Source organism: Dermochelys coriacea, chromosome 1 (genome assembly GCF_009764565.3).
Source record: "Dermochelys coriacea isolate rDerCor1 chromosome 1, rDerCor1.pri.v4, whole genome shotgun sequence".
Classification (NCBI taxonomy): Eukaryota; Metazoa; Chordata; order Testudines; family Dermochelyidae; genus Dermochelys; species Dermochelys coriacea.
The window spans coordinates 198,047,461-198,062,216 of NC_050068.2; the positions used below are offsets into that span (position 1 = coordinate 198,047,461).

General features: G+C 42.2%; 2 protein-coding genes across 9 annotated transcripts in view; one reads left to right on the top strand and one right to left on the bottom strand.

The window, feature by feature from the left end:
• The window catches only part of TBC1D23 (TBC1 domain family member 23), a 72,921-nt gene extending 72,737 nt beyond the window's left edge, over positions 1 to 184 (bottom strand). For all 3 annotated transcript variants that reach the window (XR_006280095.1, XM_038387114.2, XM_038387104.2), the window contains exon 1: positions 11 to 184. Coding sequence is in view for 2 of the 3 variants with exons in the window: in XM_038387114.2 (XP_038243042.1) it covers positions 11 to 45 (35 nt within the window). In the remaining variant the exon portion in view is untranslated. The remainder of the gene's footprint in view (positions 1 to 10) is intronic.
• Positions 1 to 14,756, top strand: part of CMSS1 (cms1 ribosomal small subunit homolog) — a 387,357-nt gene that overhangs the window by 19,674 nt on the left and 352,927 nt on the right. For 2 of the 6 annotated variants that reach the window (XM_043511367.1, XM_043511375.1), the window contains exon 1: positions 4,712 to 5,002. The exons of 1 other annotated variant lie outside the window; for it this stretch is intronic. In XM_043511367.1, coding sequence (XP_043367302.1) covers positions 4,727 to 5,002 — 276 coding nt within the window. In that variant the 5' untranslated portion in view covers positions 4,712 to 4,726. Of the gene's footprint in view, positions 1 to 310; positions 420 to 4,711; positions 5,003 to 14,756 lie in introns of those variants that run through there. 3 more of the 6 variants (XM_043511400.1, XM_043511378.1, XM_043511395.1) reach the window with 3 other exon arrangements.

Below are 14,756 nucleotides of genomic sequence, written 5' to 3' on the forward strand. Positions count from 1 at the left end.
TCTCGCTCACCAGCTGCTCGGCAGCGCCTCCTCCCCTTCCGCCATAGCTGTCGACGTGCCCTCGCTGTGCCGTAAATCGCGGTTTATTTTCGACAGCCGGAGAAATCGCGGCGCTGTCGTGAAGCCCCAGGCTGGCCGTAAAGCGCGGAGGTGGCGGTCGGTGACGTGGTCGCGGTGTCGTCGGGCTGCTGCTGTTGCTACGAGGTCTGGGGGATGTGGCGCGCGCGCGCGCGCGCGAGCTTCCTTCAGACCCGCCCCTTTGGAACGCGGAGGAGCTAGAAGCGCTGGGCGGCTCGGGGCGGGGTCTGTCCCAGGCGCGAGGCATCGGCGGGAGCCCGCTGGCGCCGCCCTCGGCTTCAGTGCTGCGGTGTGCGGACAGCAGCTCGGGGCAACCATCATAAACATAAATCATAGTAATAGTAAGTGTACAGAGCTGGGGAGGGAGGAGCATTCCCCCACCCCACCCCACCCCTCCCCGTGGCCCAGTGTGGGATCTATTGCAGGGGGCACGGGGGCTGAACTGAAGAGCAGAAGGACAGCATGTGTTGGTGACCTTGTTTTCTTCGGAAAGGCAAGGTGTTGCTCTAAACCTATTATAAATAGTTATAAGCCTATTTTCGTGAGCAAATGATGTAGTTGTCACAGGGCTCTGTTATGTGATTGGGGGAGGGAGATGTTGATCCACAAGAACAATCTGTTAAATTATGATCCACGTTATAGAAAGATGTGAGAATCCCTGAGCAGTGTTATCAAGAGGAGTCAGAGGACATGGAAGCATCAAAAATTACCTGAAGTCAGCACAGGACCGCAGCTAATGCATGTGCATAGCAGAGATCAGCAACTCAGCCTCCAAGCTGCCAAATTATTAGTTGTAGCAATGAAAAACCCTTCCCAAGAAGGACAGGTGTGCATGTGTGATGTGGAAGTGTGAAATAAAAGCACAGTAGCTGAATGGGTTACCTTGCTTTACTTAAAACCCATAACAGTTTACAAAGGAGCACCAGCAGAAAAAATCTCATTCACATGTCACAGAGAAACTTCAGGCTTCCCCGTAACTTCTTGTAAAATTGCCATTTACAAACGGAGGCCAGAAAAGCCTGTGTGCCACTTCCCCAAGAAAAAATCTGGAAGCCTGAGTAGGAGCTGGAAAGGAGTATTCCTCCTCTAATGAGTGAGGTGGAGGATGGGTAGAGGAAAATGCTTCAAGGGACCACTGCACTGAGCTACCCATGATCCCGTCATAAATTCAGGTAAAGTGACCTATTGCCATTTGATCTGCTGCCTGTGAGGGACAGAGGAGGAATATCCCATCCAGGTTCAGATCTTTTTCTCTGCTATTTAAGGGTAAGAGATATAGATCACCCATGCTGAGTGCCTGAGAGTGGAGGGGATACAGAGACCACTTTCTGATCTCTCCTCTTCTGCTTGGTTGCATATCTAAAGGCCACTCAGCTGTGGAGCAGCAACCAGAGGGAGCTGGGAATTAAGTGGTGAGGAGCAGTTGAGCTCCAATGCAATGCACTGCCCCCCCCCTTTTGTTTTTGGAGGGAGGGAAGGAATCCTGTTACTTTCCAATACATACAACACCCCTCCCTCCAGGCTGCTGGGTGCTTTCTGCAAGGTGCGGAGGGGGGGCATATATCCTCCTCCAGTCTCCCTCTACAACATGGACATCTGTCTCTCTTAAGGGAGTAATTTCTTCCTGGTTCCCAAAGCTGTCAGGTTTTTAAGGGTCAAAGATGCTCCTGACTCCCACCTGTACATTTAAGCAGTTATCAGGTACCCTTAGCTGACCCCTTAGCTGCTCCTTGGAAGGTATCCATGCTTGCTAGTAGCATGGACCAATTTTTAAGCTAGAGGACCTGTTGTGGATGCTGGCTTTTCCACTCCTGTTCTTCTACCTTCCCTGCCTCAACCACAGGGCTTCATGTCATGAAAATGATGGAAATAAATTAACTTTAATATTATATTATTATGCATCTGTTTGGTGTTAAAATCTTTTTGTATCTGTGCTATTTATTTCTTCTTACTGCACACACTCTCTCACTTCTCCCCAAAAAATAGTTTGGTCCTATTGGGATCCGGGAAGTGGGCAGGCAAAGCCCATCCACTGCTAACGGATTCCCCCCAGCCTAAGAGGGGGATCCACAGGACCTGGACACCAAATAAATCCGGGGGGACAACTAATGAAATAAAAGGGACTGGAGTGTGGTCAAAGGGTCAAACGAAGGGAACCGGCCGGGGGACACCGAGCAAATAACCCCAGACAGTGCCCACTGCTCCTCAAAGGCGTCAAGGGAGTCAGTGGATGCCGCCCAGAGGAACTTTGCCCAAAGGAACTCTGCCCGGATACATGAACAGACCGAGGCAAAAAGAGTTTGGTAGCAGGGTTTGAGTGTTAACAAACAGGATTAGATTCATTTCTATGGAGCAATAGTGCCATCGCATGATTATTTATGGTTACTACACATGTATATTCTTTCACACTAATGCCTTCCACCAGTGGTTCTCAACCAGGGGCCTGAGGCCCCCAGGGGGGCCATGAGCAGGTGTCAGGGGGTCCTCCAAGCAAAGCTGGCATTAGATTTGCTGGGGCCTAAAGCAGGAAGCTGAAGCCCAACCACTTGGGGCTGAAGCCTGGGGCTTTGAGCCACACCGCCTGGGGCTGGAGCCTGAGCAACAGTTTCATGATGGCCCCAGGCAATTGTCCTGCTTGCTACTCCATAATGCCAGTCTTGTCTTTTATATGCAGAAAAGCAGTTTTTGTGGCACAGGTGGGCTATGAAGTTTTTACAGCATGTTGTGGGGGGTGGGGGTGTCTTAGAAAGAAAAAGGTTGAGAACCCCTGCCTTAGGCTATATTCCATATATATAAATCTATTATGAAAAGGAGTACTTGTGGCACCTTAGAGACTAACAAATTTTTATGCTCTAATAAATTTGTTAGTCTCTAAGGTGCCACAAGTACTCCTTTTCTTTTTGCGAATACAGACGAACACGGCTGCTACTCTGAAATAAATCTATTATAGATCTGATAAGTGTGTGGCTTCGTTTTACAACATATTCATTTATTGCATTTGATCATTGCATTTATCTACTCTTTCGTTATTTGTGTGCTTTAATTGCTTTTGCAAACAATAGACTATAAATATAATATTTAAAATGAAGGCTCTGCTTATAAACATTGTGCTTCACTCAGAGTAAGTGAACAATGTTTCCTTGAGTTTATTAGCATGATCTTTGGCCACAATCTTGAAAACACACATGTGCTTAGCTTTACTACTGTGAACAGTTCCACTGATATCAACAAAATTACTCACAGTATTAAAGTTAAGCCCATACATAATTGTTTGCAGGACCAGCCGTTTAATTTTCATTAATATGTTAATTAATACCTGTTACTAATATTTCACTGCCTTAAAGTAGAATTGTTAAATCTTAATACTGATACCACTTTCCCTTTCCTACCAATGGGGCTTTGAATTGATTCCAGAGATTGTAAATACATTGCAAGATTATGCTGTTCTGTACACTTCCAAGGATATTTGAAGATTTACACTCAAATAAATGACCTAATAGTATTACATATCATGAGGGAAGACAGTAGTTTCAAAACAATTGCTACTGAATTAGTTATTGCATAAATATGATTTCTATTTTTATAAAAAGTATTTATTACATACAAATATATGTATTGCAAGATTTTGTGTAAATGTATATGTCTCAAAATACTTTTCATAGCCAGTGACATTGTTTGGCCTTGATACTGCACATTTTTAGGAAACTACATTACTTTATTTAGTCGGTTGAGTAGTCCCATTGACTTCAGTGGATTTACTGTTGTGAACAAAATTACACAATTCTGAATACATCTGATGAAGTGAGCTGTAGCTCACGAAAACTTATGCTCAAATAAATTTGTTAGTCTCTAAGGTGCCACAAGTCCTCCTTTTCTTTTTACAATTCCTTAAGTGTTCGCAAGATCCATGTTCCATAGGTGAAAGAGGAAAAAAGTTACAAGGTTACAATCCTTAATAAATTTGTTAGTCTCTAAGGTGCCACAAGTACTCCTTTTCTTTTTTGCGAATACAGACTAACACGGCTGCTACTCTGAAACCAAAGGTTACAATATATTTTCACATATTTATAGTCCTTTCTCAGGCAAGAAGGCATGAAGTATTATAACAAAGCAGATATTTTGCAGGCCCAAACAAGACGGAAGCAGTCTGACTTAAATAAACATCATGAATGGTTGAGTTCTACCTGCAGCTCCTTTCTCCCCCTTGCAATCTTTGATTAACTTGATTGCAGCGCTTGAAAATTGAACACCTATTTTTTCTTACTACTTACTAACAAAAGAGTTGTAAAATATGTACGATGAACCAAGGATCGTAAATAACGTCAATGTTACATGATGTAAAGCACCCTTAAACCTGCCAGACACATGCATGCGCGCACAGATATGTACGTATACTAAAAGACACAACACCTATCCATATTACACATACCAATTGTGCCCTCCCCCTTTTCAAAGGCTGGTCTTTTCCCCGAGTCGTCCATCTGGAAAGTTCTCCTTCACGACTAGGTTTCAACAGAGTTAAAAGAAATGTCCCCTGTTTTTCTCCCCCCCCCACCGTGTCTAATTAGAGGCTCTTATGCCTGTAGTTGTGCCACCCGCTCACTCAGCATGTGCATACGCAGACATCCCGTTCCTGTGAGCACACACGATGTGCGCGAACTTAAACGCACCATGCAGACACCACGTGTGCCCAGGACTCCCGTGCACGCCGCGCGCAGACAGCCCGGCGGCTGAGCCCTTCGCCGCAAAGCCGCCCCGCGCTGCCAGGCTTAGTAGCGAGCGGTGTCAGCAGCCGGCAGCGGCGTCCCGTGGAGCTGGTGCTGGGCTCTTCCCGGGCGGCTGGGGCCGATGGGGGACGCGCTGGACGAGCCTTGGTGGGAGCCTCAGCCCGGCACACACAGGAGCAGCGTCAGCAAGAGCCCAGGTACCTGCTCGCCGCGCGGGGAGCTTGCGCCTCCCTTTGCTGGGCTCATAGCAGCAGCCCCTTCGCTGGACTCCCCCTTCCCCCTTTCATTTCCTCCTCTCCCTCCCACGGACCCACTCCTCATTTCCTCTCAGCCTGCCCCCTTGGCTCCTTCCTTCTCTCCAGCGGCCCTGCCTCCCATTCCCCTTCCCCTCCCGAGTTGGGTGTAAACGTTTCAAGTTTGCTTGTAAACAAAATGTCCAGTCTATATTCCTCTTCCTCAGGAGCAGTTATAAACGGAAAACATTAAACCGAAATAGTCACTGAAATAGACAATTTATATTTAAAATAAAGATGGGGGAGGGGAGGAACTGGATGCTTTTTGAAATTGGCGCTTAACTGGTCCCTGTCTTTATTAAGCTTATAAAGTGTATTCTCTTCTGATGTGGGGACTTCTGGTCTTCTTCTGGGGATTGGCAGGGCTGACTGACTACGCTGAGGATGCTTAAGTTTTTAAAAGACTTTTTTGAAACGTGGCATTCATAAAACCTTTGGCGGTAAACACGTGCAGCAGCTGGTGGGACTGGTCACTGTTTATCACTAGTGTCATCGCAAAAAGAAAAGGAGGACTTGTGGCACCTTAGAGACTAACAAATTTATTAGAGCATAAGCTGCTACTCTGAAACCTATTTCCCCATGGTATTTCTCCCTCCCACCCCACCCCCCACTGTTCCTCTGATATTCTTGTTAACTGCTGGAATTAGCCTACCTTGCTTGTCACCATGAAAGGTTTTCCTCCTCCCCCCCCCCCCCCCGCTGCTGGTGATGGCTTATCTTAAGTGATCACTCTCCTTACAGTGTGTATGATGAACCCATTGTTTCATGTTCTCTGTGTGTGTGTATATAAATCTCTCCTCTGTTTTTTCCACCAAATGCATCCGATGAAGTGAGCTGTAGCTCATGAAAGCTTATGCTCTAATAAATTTGTTAGTCTCTAAGGTGCCACAAGTACTCCTTTTCTTTTTGCGAATACAGACTAACACGGCTGCTACTCTGAAACCAATGACTTGTTTATACATGCTTGCTCTATATACTTGCTCTATATACTATACACTGAAATGCAAGTGCAATATTTCTATTCTAATTGATTTATTTTGTAATTATAAGGTAAAAATTAGAAAGTAAGCAATTTTTTCAGTAATAGTATGCTGTAACGCTTGTATTTTTATATCAGATTTTATAAGCAAGTAATTTTTAAATGAGATGTAACTTGGGGGTATGCAAGATAAATTAGATTCCTGAAAGGTGTACAGTAATCTGGAAAGGTTGAGAGCCACTGGTCTAAGCTACAAACTTTAACTGTGTTGCAACTGTTTTCCATGACAACTTTGTCGTAGCAGGGTCCTCTGAGTTGATTGTACTGTATTTGTAGAGGGAACATTAGGGGTTTATAGATAGGGCATAGAAATTAAGTGATATATCATCTATATGGATGGAGTGCTTTTGTTTTTGTGAGAGCATCTTGTAGTTGGAAATTTTATGAATGGAATTATTTTATTGTGAAATTTTAGATTTTCCAATGGTTTATTTTTATGCTTTGCGGGCATACCTCTCGTTCAAGGCACCAGAGAAATACTTCATGAAATCCTCTAGGGACTTCAGTTTTGCTATCTGTTTTATGTGGAAGGTGCTCGATACTATGGTGATTGGCAGAAGTATAAAACCCAAAAATAAATTTTATGTCACAGCCCTGTCCCCATGTTGGACCCACAGTAGTGTTTTGACCCACATGCTGGGTTCATGTGCATTAAGTTCCCCTGGGCCTGAGTAGGCTCTTTCTTTGGCCTCTAGGCTCACTGCCTGGGCCTTGTCTCTCTGTCTGGTACCCTTTTCATAAGTTGGATTGTGCAGCCTAGCTGCCTTAGCCCCAGGATTAGTGCTGCACTTTCCTGTAGGTTAAGCACATCCTTTTCAGAGCTCCACTCTAGTGTGTGTCACGGTTACTGGGTTAGCTGTCCCTTCTTGGGGTCTCTCTGACTGCATCCCACAGGCCATGGGTCTCAGGTCTTCACCTCTGCTGGAGTGGAATTCCACCACTCACCCACTCTCAGACCCCAGGACCTAGGTTACACCCCCTTGGGAACTAACCATGACCAAGTCAGCAGATCCAACTGCCGGTGGACCCTGCCAGCGTTTCCCTTTGGGAGCTGGTGACTCAAAACAGCCTCTTCAAAACAAAATATTGACCATTCATTTCTCAAAGGCACAAAGTATTTAGACCGAAGTGTAACAACAATAAAAGGGCTACATGCAAAGGTGGTGTTTATACTTTTGTAAGTTCCCTTCAGCTCAGTTAACTTCATCTCTTGCTGTGAGTATCAGTTCGTCTTCCTCACAGCAGCTGTATCTCTGTGTGTCTCAGTCACACTGTCAACTTTTTCTCTGACGCATCCTGGCCAGCCTTTCTCAGCTTACCCTGTAACCCGCTTCCCTTTTCTAGGGTCTTTAGTATTTTTGTCTCCTTTGATCCCAGGCTTCAGGAGGATGCCCCATTCTAGCCTGGATGGAGCCAACCATTGTTATCTTACCTCCTTTGAAGTTGGGTACATCAGAGCTATCTTGTCTGTCATTGTTTTACCTTTCCTGGATTTCTAAACAACCCCCCTTTTCCAGCCTCCTTTCATTCAACTGTATGCATCCAGGAAGTGTTAACGATATAATATTTATAAAAATATAATACAGACATTTTCTCATTTTGTCACAGTGAGTACTCCTGTTTACAGTTTAATTGTTCAGGGACATGTGGGTTGAAGCCAGTAGGACACAGACTTTGCAGAGGGATTTCTTAAATTAGTCACTCTTTATTTGAGACACCACAAGTGATATACAGATCCATGTAAAATAAGAAACACATCTATGCCATTCCCTGCCCAAGTTTACTCACCACTCTTTAGCATTCTTTGGGATTGGGTCATTGTCCTTTGGCTTCTCTCCTTTGGTACACGTTTCTCTTGGTGAGAGAGCTGGTCCTTTTATAACTTCTAGTCGTCTTTCCATGTGAACCTCCTGGTCAGCCTCAAGGTCCCCCTCATGTGATCTGATGCTTGGTTACCACCCACCTGGAGTCCAGACTTGAAAAACTGGTTTATTACCGCTTTGGCCACAGTCTTTGGCATAACCATTGCTCAGCTAGGGTAGGGGCACGACCTATTCAGTTGTTTGTGGTTCTTAAAGACCATATCAGTCAGATGCAGGCACTCAGGTGCTGCTCCCCCTCTTCTTAACATAAGAAGTGTGATGTACGAATACATGCAAAAGGTAGTCAGACAGCCTAAATATACAGAGTTCGTAACACGAAACTGGAATTCATAAGCTGTACATAGATAAATCCCCCAAATTGTCTTATAAAAATGATGGGTCAAAAATCTTATTGGAATATGTCATAAAATCTTTTCTCACAAGGGTGAGGTGTGGTATAAATTGATGTCAACTGGATGATATTTCAAAAATTGCCAATTTTGTGCCACTGTGTGGATGGTAATAGTCTGAATTATTGGTGCAGGGCCACATATACTTGCAATGGATTGCATTACTGGAATAAAAGAGTGTTCCACTGCAATAATACTCTCAGTGCTCTTATCCTGTAAGGCTTTGAATTCCCAATGCTGAATTTCGGACTGTTATTTTTCACTACTGTGTTGTATCTCTCAGTAATAAAATGTTCTGTTAACATTAAAGCTGCCCTGTATCCAGGTCTCTGTGACTTGCTGAATACACATTTAAAAAAAAAATAATACTACATGTTCATGTTTGATAAGGTAAAGTGAGGTTGACTCTTGCAGTTTTTTCTGTGTGGGTATAAACTTGGCACTTGTGAAAAATACTAAGTCCTGGACATTAAAATCTTCTGTTTTATCCACTGAAGAGATATAGCACAGGTGAATTAATGAATATTCGCTTCCCATTGCTTCTTAGTAATATATCTAATTTCAGACCTAGCATGTAGAATTTTGCAGATAGTTCAGTCTCCAAGCCTACTCGGAAGAATGATGCTCTTTGGAGACAGCATGCTTAAAAATGGTTAGAGCAGGGAACTTGGGGTCAGGACACCTGGGTTATATTCTTAACCTTGGGCAAGTTGTTTAGATGGTTTTTGTCTCAGTTTCCCAGTCTGCAAAATGGATTTATTTGATATTTTGCCACTTTGTAAAGTGCTTTAGGATTTTTGAATGAAAAGCTCTGCATAAGTGCAATGTATTTATTTTTCATTCCTTGGCCTGTCTCCTGAGTCGGCCAGCTAAGGGTGTTCTCTGGTGCCAGTTGTTAAAGTGGTTGGTGTTATGGTGGACAGCTTTTTGCTAGGATCAGTGCAGGGATCACCAACTAATTTAATGTATGTCATTAGTCAGCTGCCAGATGGTAATGGCTTTTGGCCACTGTCAGCATAGGGTGGATTTGAACCAGCAGGTTTAGGTGACAAGCTCTGAACCCCAATACTCTGAGCTATCCAGTTTCCCAGGATTTTTGCAGTTGTGATGTTGACTAGACATTTTATGTTGGAAGCGAGCAGCAAAAATGAAATACAAAACACTTCTGCAATTCAATATGGTGAATTCACAGGCTTGTGAAAAGGGCTGTTAGCACCAACCCGCAGTGCATGCTCTGCCTCTTTCCCTCCTCATATCAATACATTTTGCTTGTACCCATTGTTTTTAGCCCTGAGGTTAATTGCTCCATGCTGTGCCAGTAGTTATTGCAGAATATTCATCTAAAAATAAAATATGGTTGCTCCAACTGGAGTGTAAGCGTAAGGGTAATGACATAAAATGTGGAGCTCAAGAAGCAGTATTCTTTTTTTTTTTTTTTTTTTTTTAATCTGAGAACATTACATGAAAGAGCACTGAAGGATCTAAGTACCTAAGCAACTTTTTCCATCATTTACTCCACATAATATGATGCTGCTGGCATACAGCCAGCTACAGTAATTATTTTACAGTCCATTCAAGAATTACTAAAGAATTGAATTTTAGGATAGCATGTTTGAGTATTACTTTGCAAGATGCTACCGGGTACAGAATATAAGCAGCCAGCCTTCTGGGTCGTGCAAGTCCTGGAAGGTGGTGGATCTGGGCTCCATGGCAGTCTGACCTATCAGAGCCCAGCAATGTTAAGCGGTAACAAAAATTTGCAGTGAACAAATTGGCATGTGGTATATAGTTGCATCATCGTTCTTAGCTCAATTTATGCTGAATTCGCCATCAATTATCCTGAGGATAGGACTCTGAAGTAAGAATTTTTTTGAAACCTGCCAACCATAAACACATAAGTACTTGGTTTCTAGAACACACAGAATAATAATCTGTCATGATGGTTACTGAAGCAAAGTCCCAATGCGTGCTCTAGCAAATTAAATTTAAAGCACGAGTATGGAGGAAATTATATTATAGATAAATAGGAGCCCTTTTTCTCTCAAAATCCCTATGGAATTGTACTTGATTCCCTCTTTATTTGGAGATCTCTCTATAATTTTGTTCTCTGTAGTGTGCTTTAGTAGTAGAGGGAACAGGTCATTACTGTACAGATCACATAATCTGCAGTCTACATCCTGTATCTGTGCTCCTGTCATCAGGGTCCCTAAATGGAACCAGTTACTGCCACGTGCAAGTACTTAGTTTGATACAAGTGACCAGTAAGCTAAGAAGCTGCTACAGAATTTTCCATTATTTTAATTCACTTATTTATTCTCTGCATAGGATGGATGAAAAGTCTAATGTTCAGTTTAGACTGTATAATATGGACAATATAGAATGCTTTTATATCATTTGACATGTAGGAGGAAATCAATCAGAATTTACAGTGTGAGATGCATACATTTAAAATATCCTTCCAACTTTGGGATTAAAAAAATAAAATGCTATTTTCTTGTCTAACTTTATTTATTTTATTTATTTATATTTTTTAAAAAGCACTTTTTTTCCTAAAGCTGTAGGTGGTTATCAGAATAATATTTAAGATTCACAACTAAAACACCAGCATACATTGACACGCCCATCCAGGCCAACTCCAATGGAAAAAATATAAACCAGCCAAAGACCTAAGCTTCTTTTTCCAACCAATGCATTCCCTGTCAACCTACCCCCTGCGGTGTGTTCTGAACCTTAGCAAAATTTAAAGTTAGAAGAAACAAAGTGTTTGAAACAGATTTTCAAATTCACCTAATGGGGATAAAAACACAAAATATATATCCTTGCAGGTAATATGGGAGGTCATTTGTGTATTTTTGGCCACATGATTAAAATGATTTATTATGTCAATTCCTCTTTCACGATTATATCATCACAACTGTTGTTGAATAAAGAAAATTTATTATTTTGGTAATAGTTCTCACTTTTTTGTGGTGTGAATGTATATGCTGTTTGTAAGTGATTATTCAATGATTTTTAAGGCTGGAAGGACCATTATGATGATCTAGCCTGAAGATTATCAGGCTCCCAATAATTTCTGCATCAAGCCCATAACTTCTATAATCGGAGATAGGGGTTCCAAATTAAAGCAGGTGAGTTGGTGTGCTTGCTTCACAGCCAATTAGTGCATTGTGGAATATCAAAAAGAATGTTCAGTGTAACATCTCCTCCCCCACATCATTGTGATGTAACTTTAAAACATGATATTACTAACACTCGTTTAAAAAATATGGTAGTGATATTGCATGGGGTTCTGGGAGGGGGAGGGAGTTGATAAGGGACATTCAACAACCTTTTGGGGTTAAATTAGTGCAGGTGAAAGATGCTGCCTTCACAGCCATGGAGATAGAAGTCCTTTCTCTGTACAACAGGCGGAGCACCGGCAGCAATGGTGCAAGCTCCATTCATTGCCTACAACCAATGTGCCACAACCCGCTGACTCGAAGGGACCGCTTCTAGGAGCAGGGGTGGTCCTGGCTTGTTCAGGGATTCTTTCAGTCCCCCTGACTGTCTGTGACCAGGTCTCTCCATGTATATTCTTCATACTTTCCTTGTCCCCTCAACTCCATCAGGTTGTGGTGGCTGACTCTACCAGTTGTTTGTTTGTTTCTTTGGTCAAACACTACATGGACTAGGATGCTAGGGAGTGGAGAGGAATTGCAGTATTCCAAGAAGGAAGCAGGGCCAGGGAGTTTAATTTCTGTAGTGGCTCATTAGCACTAGAATTGTGTGGAGAACTGGAGGTGGTTCTGTGGCTGGTGAGGTGCCTATTATCATAATCTAAGGCACAGGCTAGCATTGTTAAATGAGAAGTTAGTTCAATTGTTATGTTCAGTTGCCAAGCCTGTTCAGTCTTTGGCCTCTCTATGGAGACTGGCAATGATGGTGCTAAATAGTGTCAGACATAAGAACGGCCATACTGGGTCAGACCAATGGTCCATCTAGCCCAGTATGCTGTCGTCTGACAGCAGCTAGTGCCAGATGCTTCAGAGTCAATGAACAGAACAGGGCAACATCAAGTGATCCCTCCCCCAGTCATTCAGTCTCAGCATCTGAAAGTCAGAGGCTTAGGGACAACCAGAGCATGAGGTTGCATCCTGGGCCATCTTGGCTAATAGCCACTGATGGACCTATCCTCCATGAATTTATCTAATTCTTTTGAATCCAGTTATAGTTTTGGCTTTCACAACATCCCCTTCAACGAGTGCTACAGCTAGTCAGAACTCACTGGGAGTGGAATCTAGTTGGTGACCTAGATATGAAAGATATGCTGATCTTATGACCTACCAGTCTCCTTCTGATAGATTTCTAATATGAGCTGGGAGATCTGCTGAAAATGAAGCATGACTAAAGACCTTTCTCAAGAATTGCTCTGATGAAGTTTATAACATAATATAATCAAATTGATAAGTACTTTTTATAAGCAATCTCTGTTGTGTTTCTTGGTATTGTAATTATTTTGGGACCTTTATTTATAAAACACACTAAGACCCAGTTCCGCAAGATGCTGGGTGTCTCATGGGGGATGCTGAGCACCCTTGTCTCCCATTGACTTCTTTGGGATGTGAGAGTTCTCAACACCTTGCAGCCTCTGGCCCTAATAGCATACACTTTATCTTTCAGATAGATGTAAGTTTGGTAAATGAAATAACTAGAAGGAAGCTTACAGGTTTCTTCTTGTATCTGAGGAAACTAGTTCTTGACTATTTTCTGTAAGTTTATCACAAAATACATCTTGTAGGGAGCATTCTGAATAAATTTCTCACTAGATTGACTCTCTAATGTTTAAGTACTGAGGGGGAATTTCTGATCAATTGTTTATAGCCGTACATATTTCAGTCACACATTTACAGAGATTACCACAACTATGCTTGTATGATGTGTTGCCATAATGTCTTTGATTAAAGTAATTTAAAGTTCTAGCTATGAAATTAAAAAATAGCGTTGGTTGGGTGCCAGGATGTTAGTTTTTCCTGGAGCAGAACAGTCCTGAGCCTGGTTGCTGTGGTCACCACTGACTTTCACTTAATTTGGGAATTAGAAATCCACTCTCACTGCAAAAAGATCCACATTAGCCTAATTTCAAAACTGCAGACGCCCCACAAATCACATTTAGTGGGACCATTGGAATGAGTTCCCGGGGGGGGGGAAGCATGAGGGAGATAATGACAAGAACAAGTCAAAGGAATCTGTAGCACAATACCCCATGAATTAGTCAGTGTTACAGGGTACACAACATTATACTCTGCAATAATAGTGTTCTGTTGATTTTTCATTTTAGACAAATAGCATCAATATTTTCAGTGAACTCTTCTATAGAATTTGTTCACCTTTTCATAATGACAGTTTTGACAATTCAAAATGACAATTATCCTTCAAGAAATAAAACAGTATAGTTGTATTCTTATATAGCTTGTTCATGTGTAACTGTTTTCAGTAACAGTCTCTTTGCTGGAAAACATGAAGCCTTGGGGTTTTTTTATTTATACAAAAGCTGAGCAAAGACTCGAGTAGAAATGATTCTTTTAGCTAAATGCATAAATTCAGTAAGAACTGAAAAGGCAGTTGCTCTGTGTTGCATGGACTAAAAGTGCCCTTGCAAAAGATCAGTAATAGATATCAAGTAGCTTGGTCAAAATCTTCACAAAGATGGAGTTACAGTTGCAGGTACATATGTTTATGTGTGAATGTTTGAGTTTAGTGGGGAAAATCCCCCAGGATATTAAGAACTAAGATTGAGAAGTGCAATCAGAGTAATAGATGTTAATTTTAATAAAATAACCACAACTTTAACCCTGCTCCAGGAGAGACAGCATGCACAAATGAAATCTAAATACTATAATCCCAGTACAACTGCATAGGTTAATACAGCTCATAAAAAAAGTAAATTTAAAAAAAAAGTGGAAGTCTCAGTTCTTTCATACACTTTCATAATGCAGTGTTTGCTCATAAACAAGTGTAGTTGCATCACATTAGTTGACTAATACATTAGGGAATTGACCCTTTTCAAATTCCATTTTAAAAATTAATGGTATGCACATCGAAAAGCTCTATTTAAGTTCTAGAAATTGCATAATCAGTGCCAGGTTTCATTCATTCCTCCATTCATAGAATCATAGACCTATAAGGCTGGAAAGAACCTGAAGAGGTCATCTAGTGAAGTCCATCCCTCCTGTGCTGAATCAGGACAGTATACCTAGACCATCTCTGACAGATGTTTGTCTAACCTGTTCTTAAAAACCTCCCATGGCAGGGATTCCACAACCTCCCTGGGTAACCTTTTCCGGTACTTGCTTATCCGTATAGTTAGA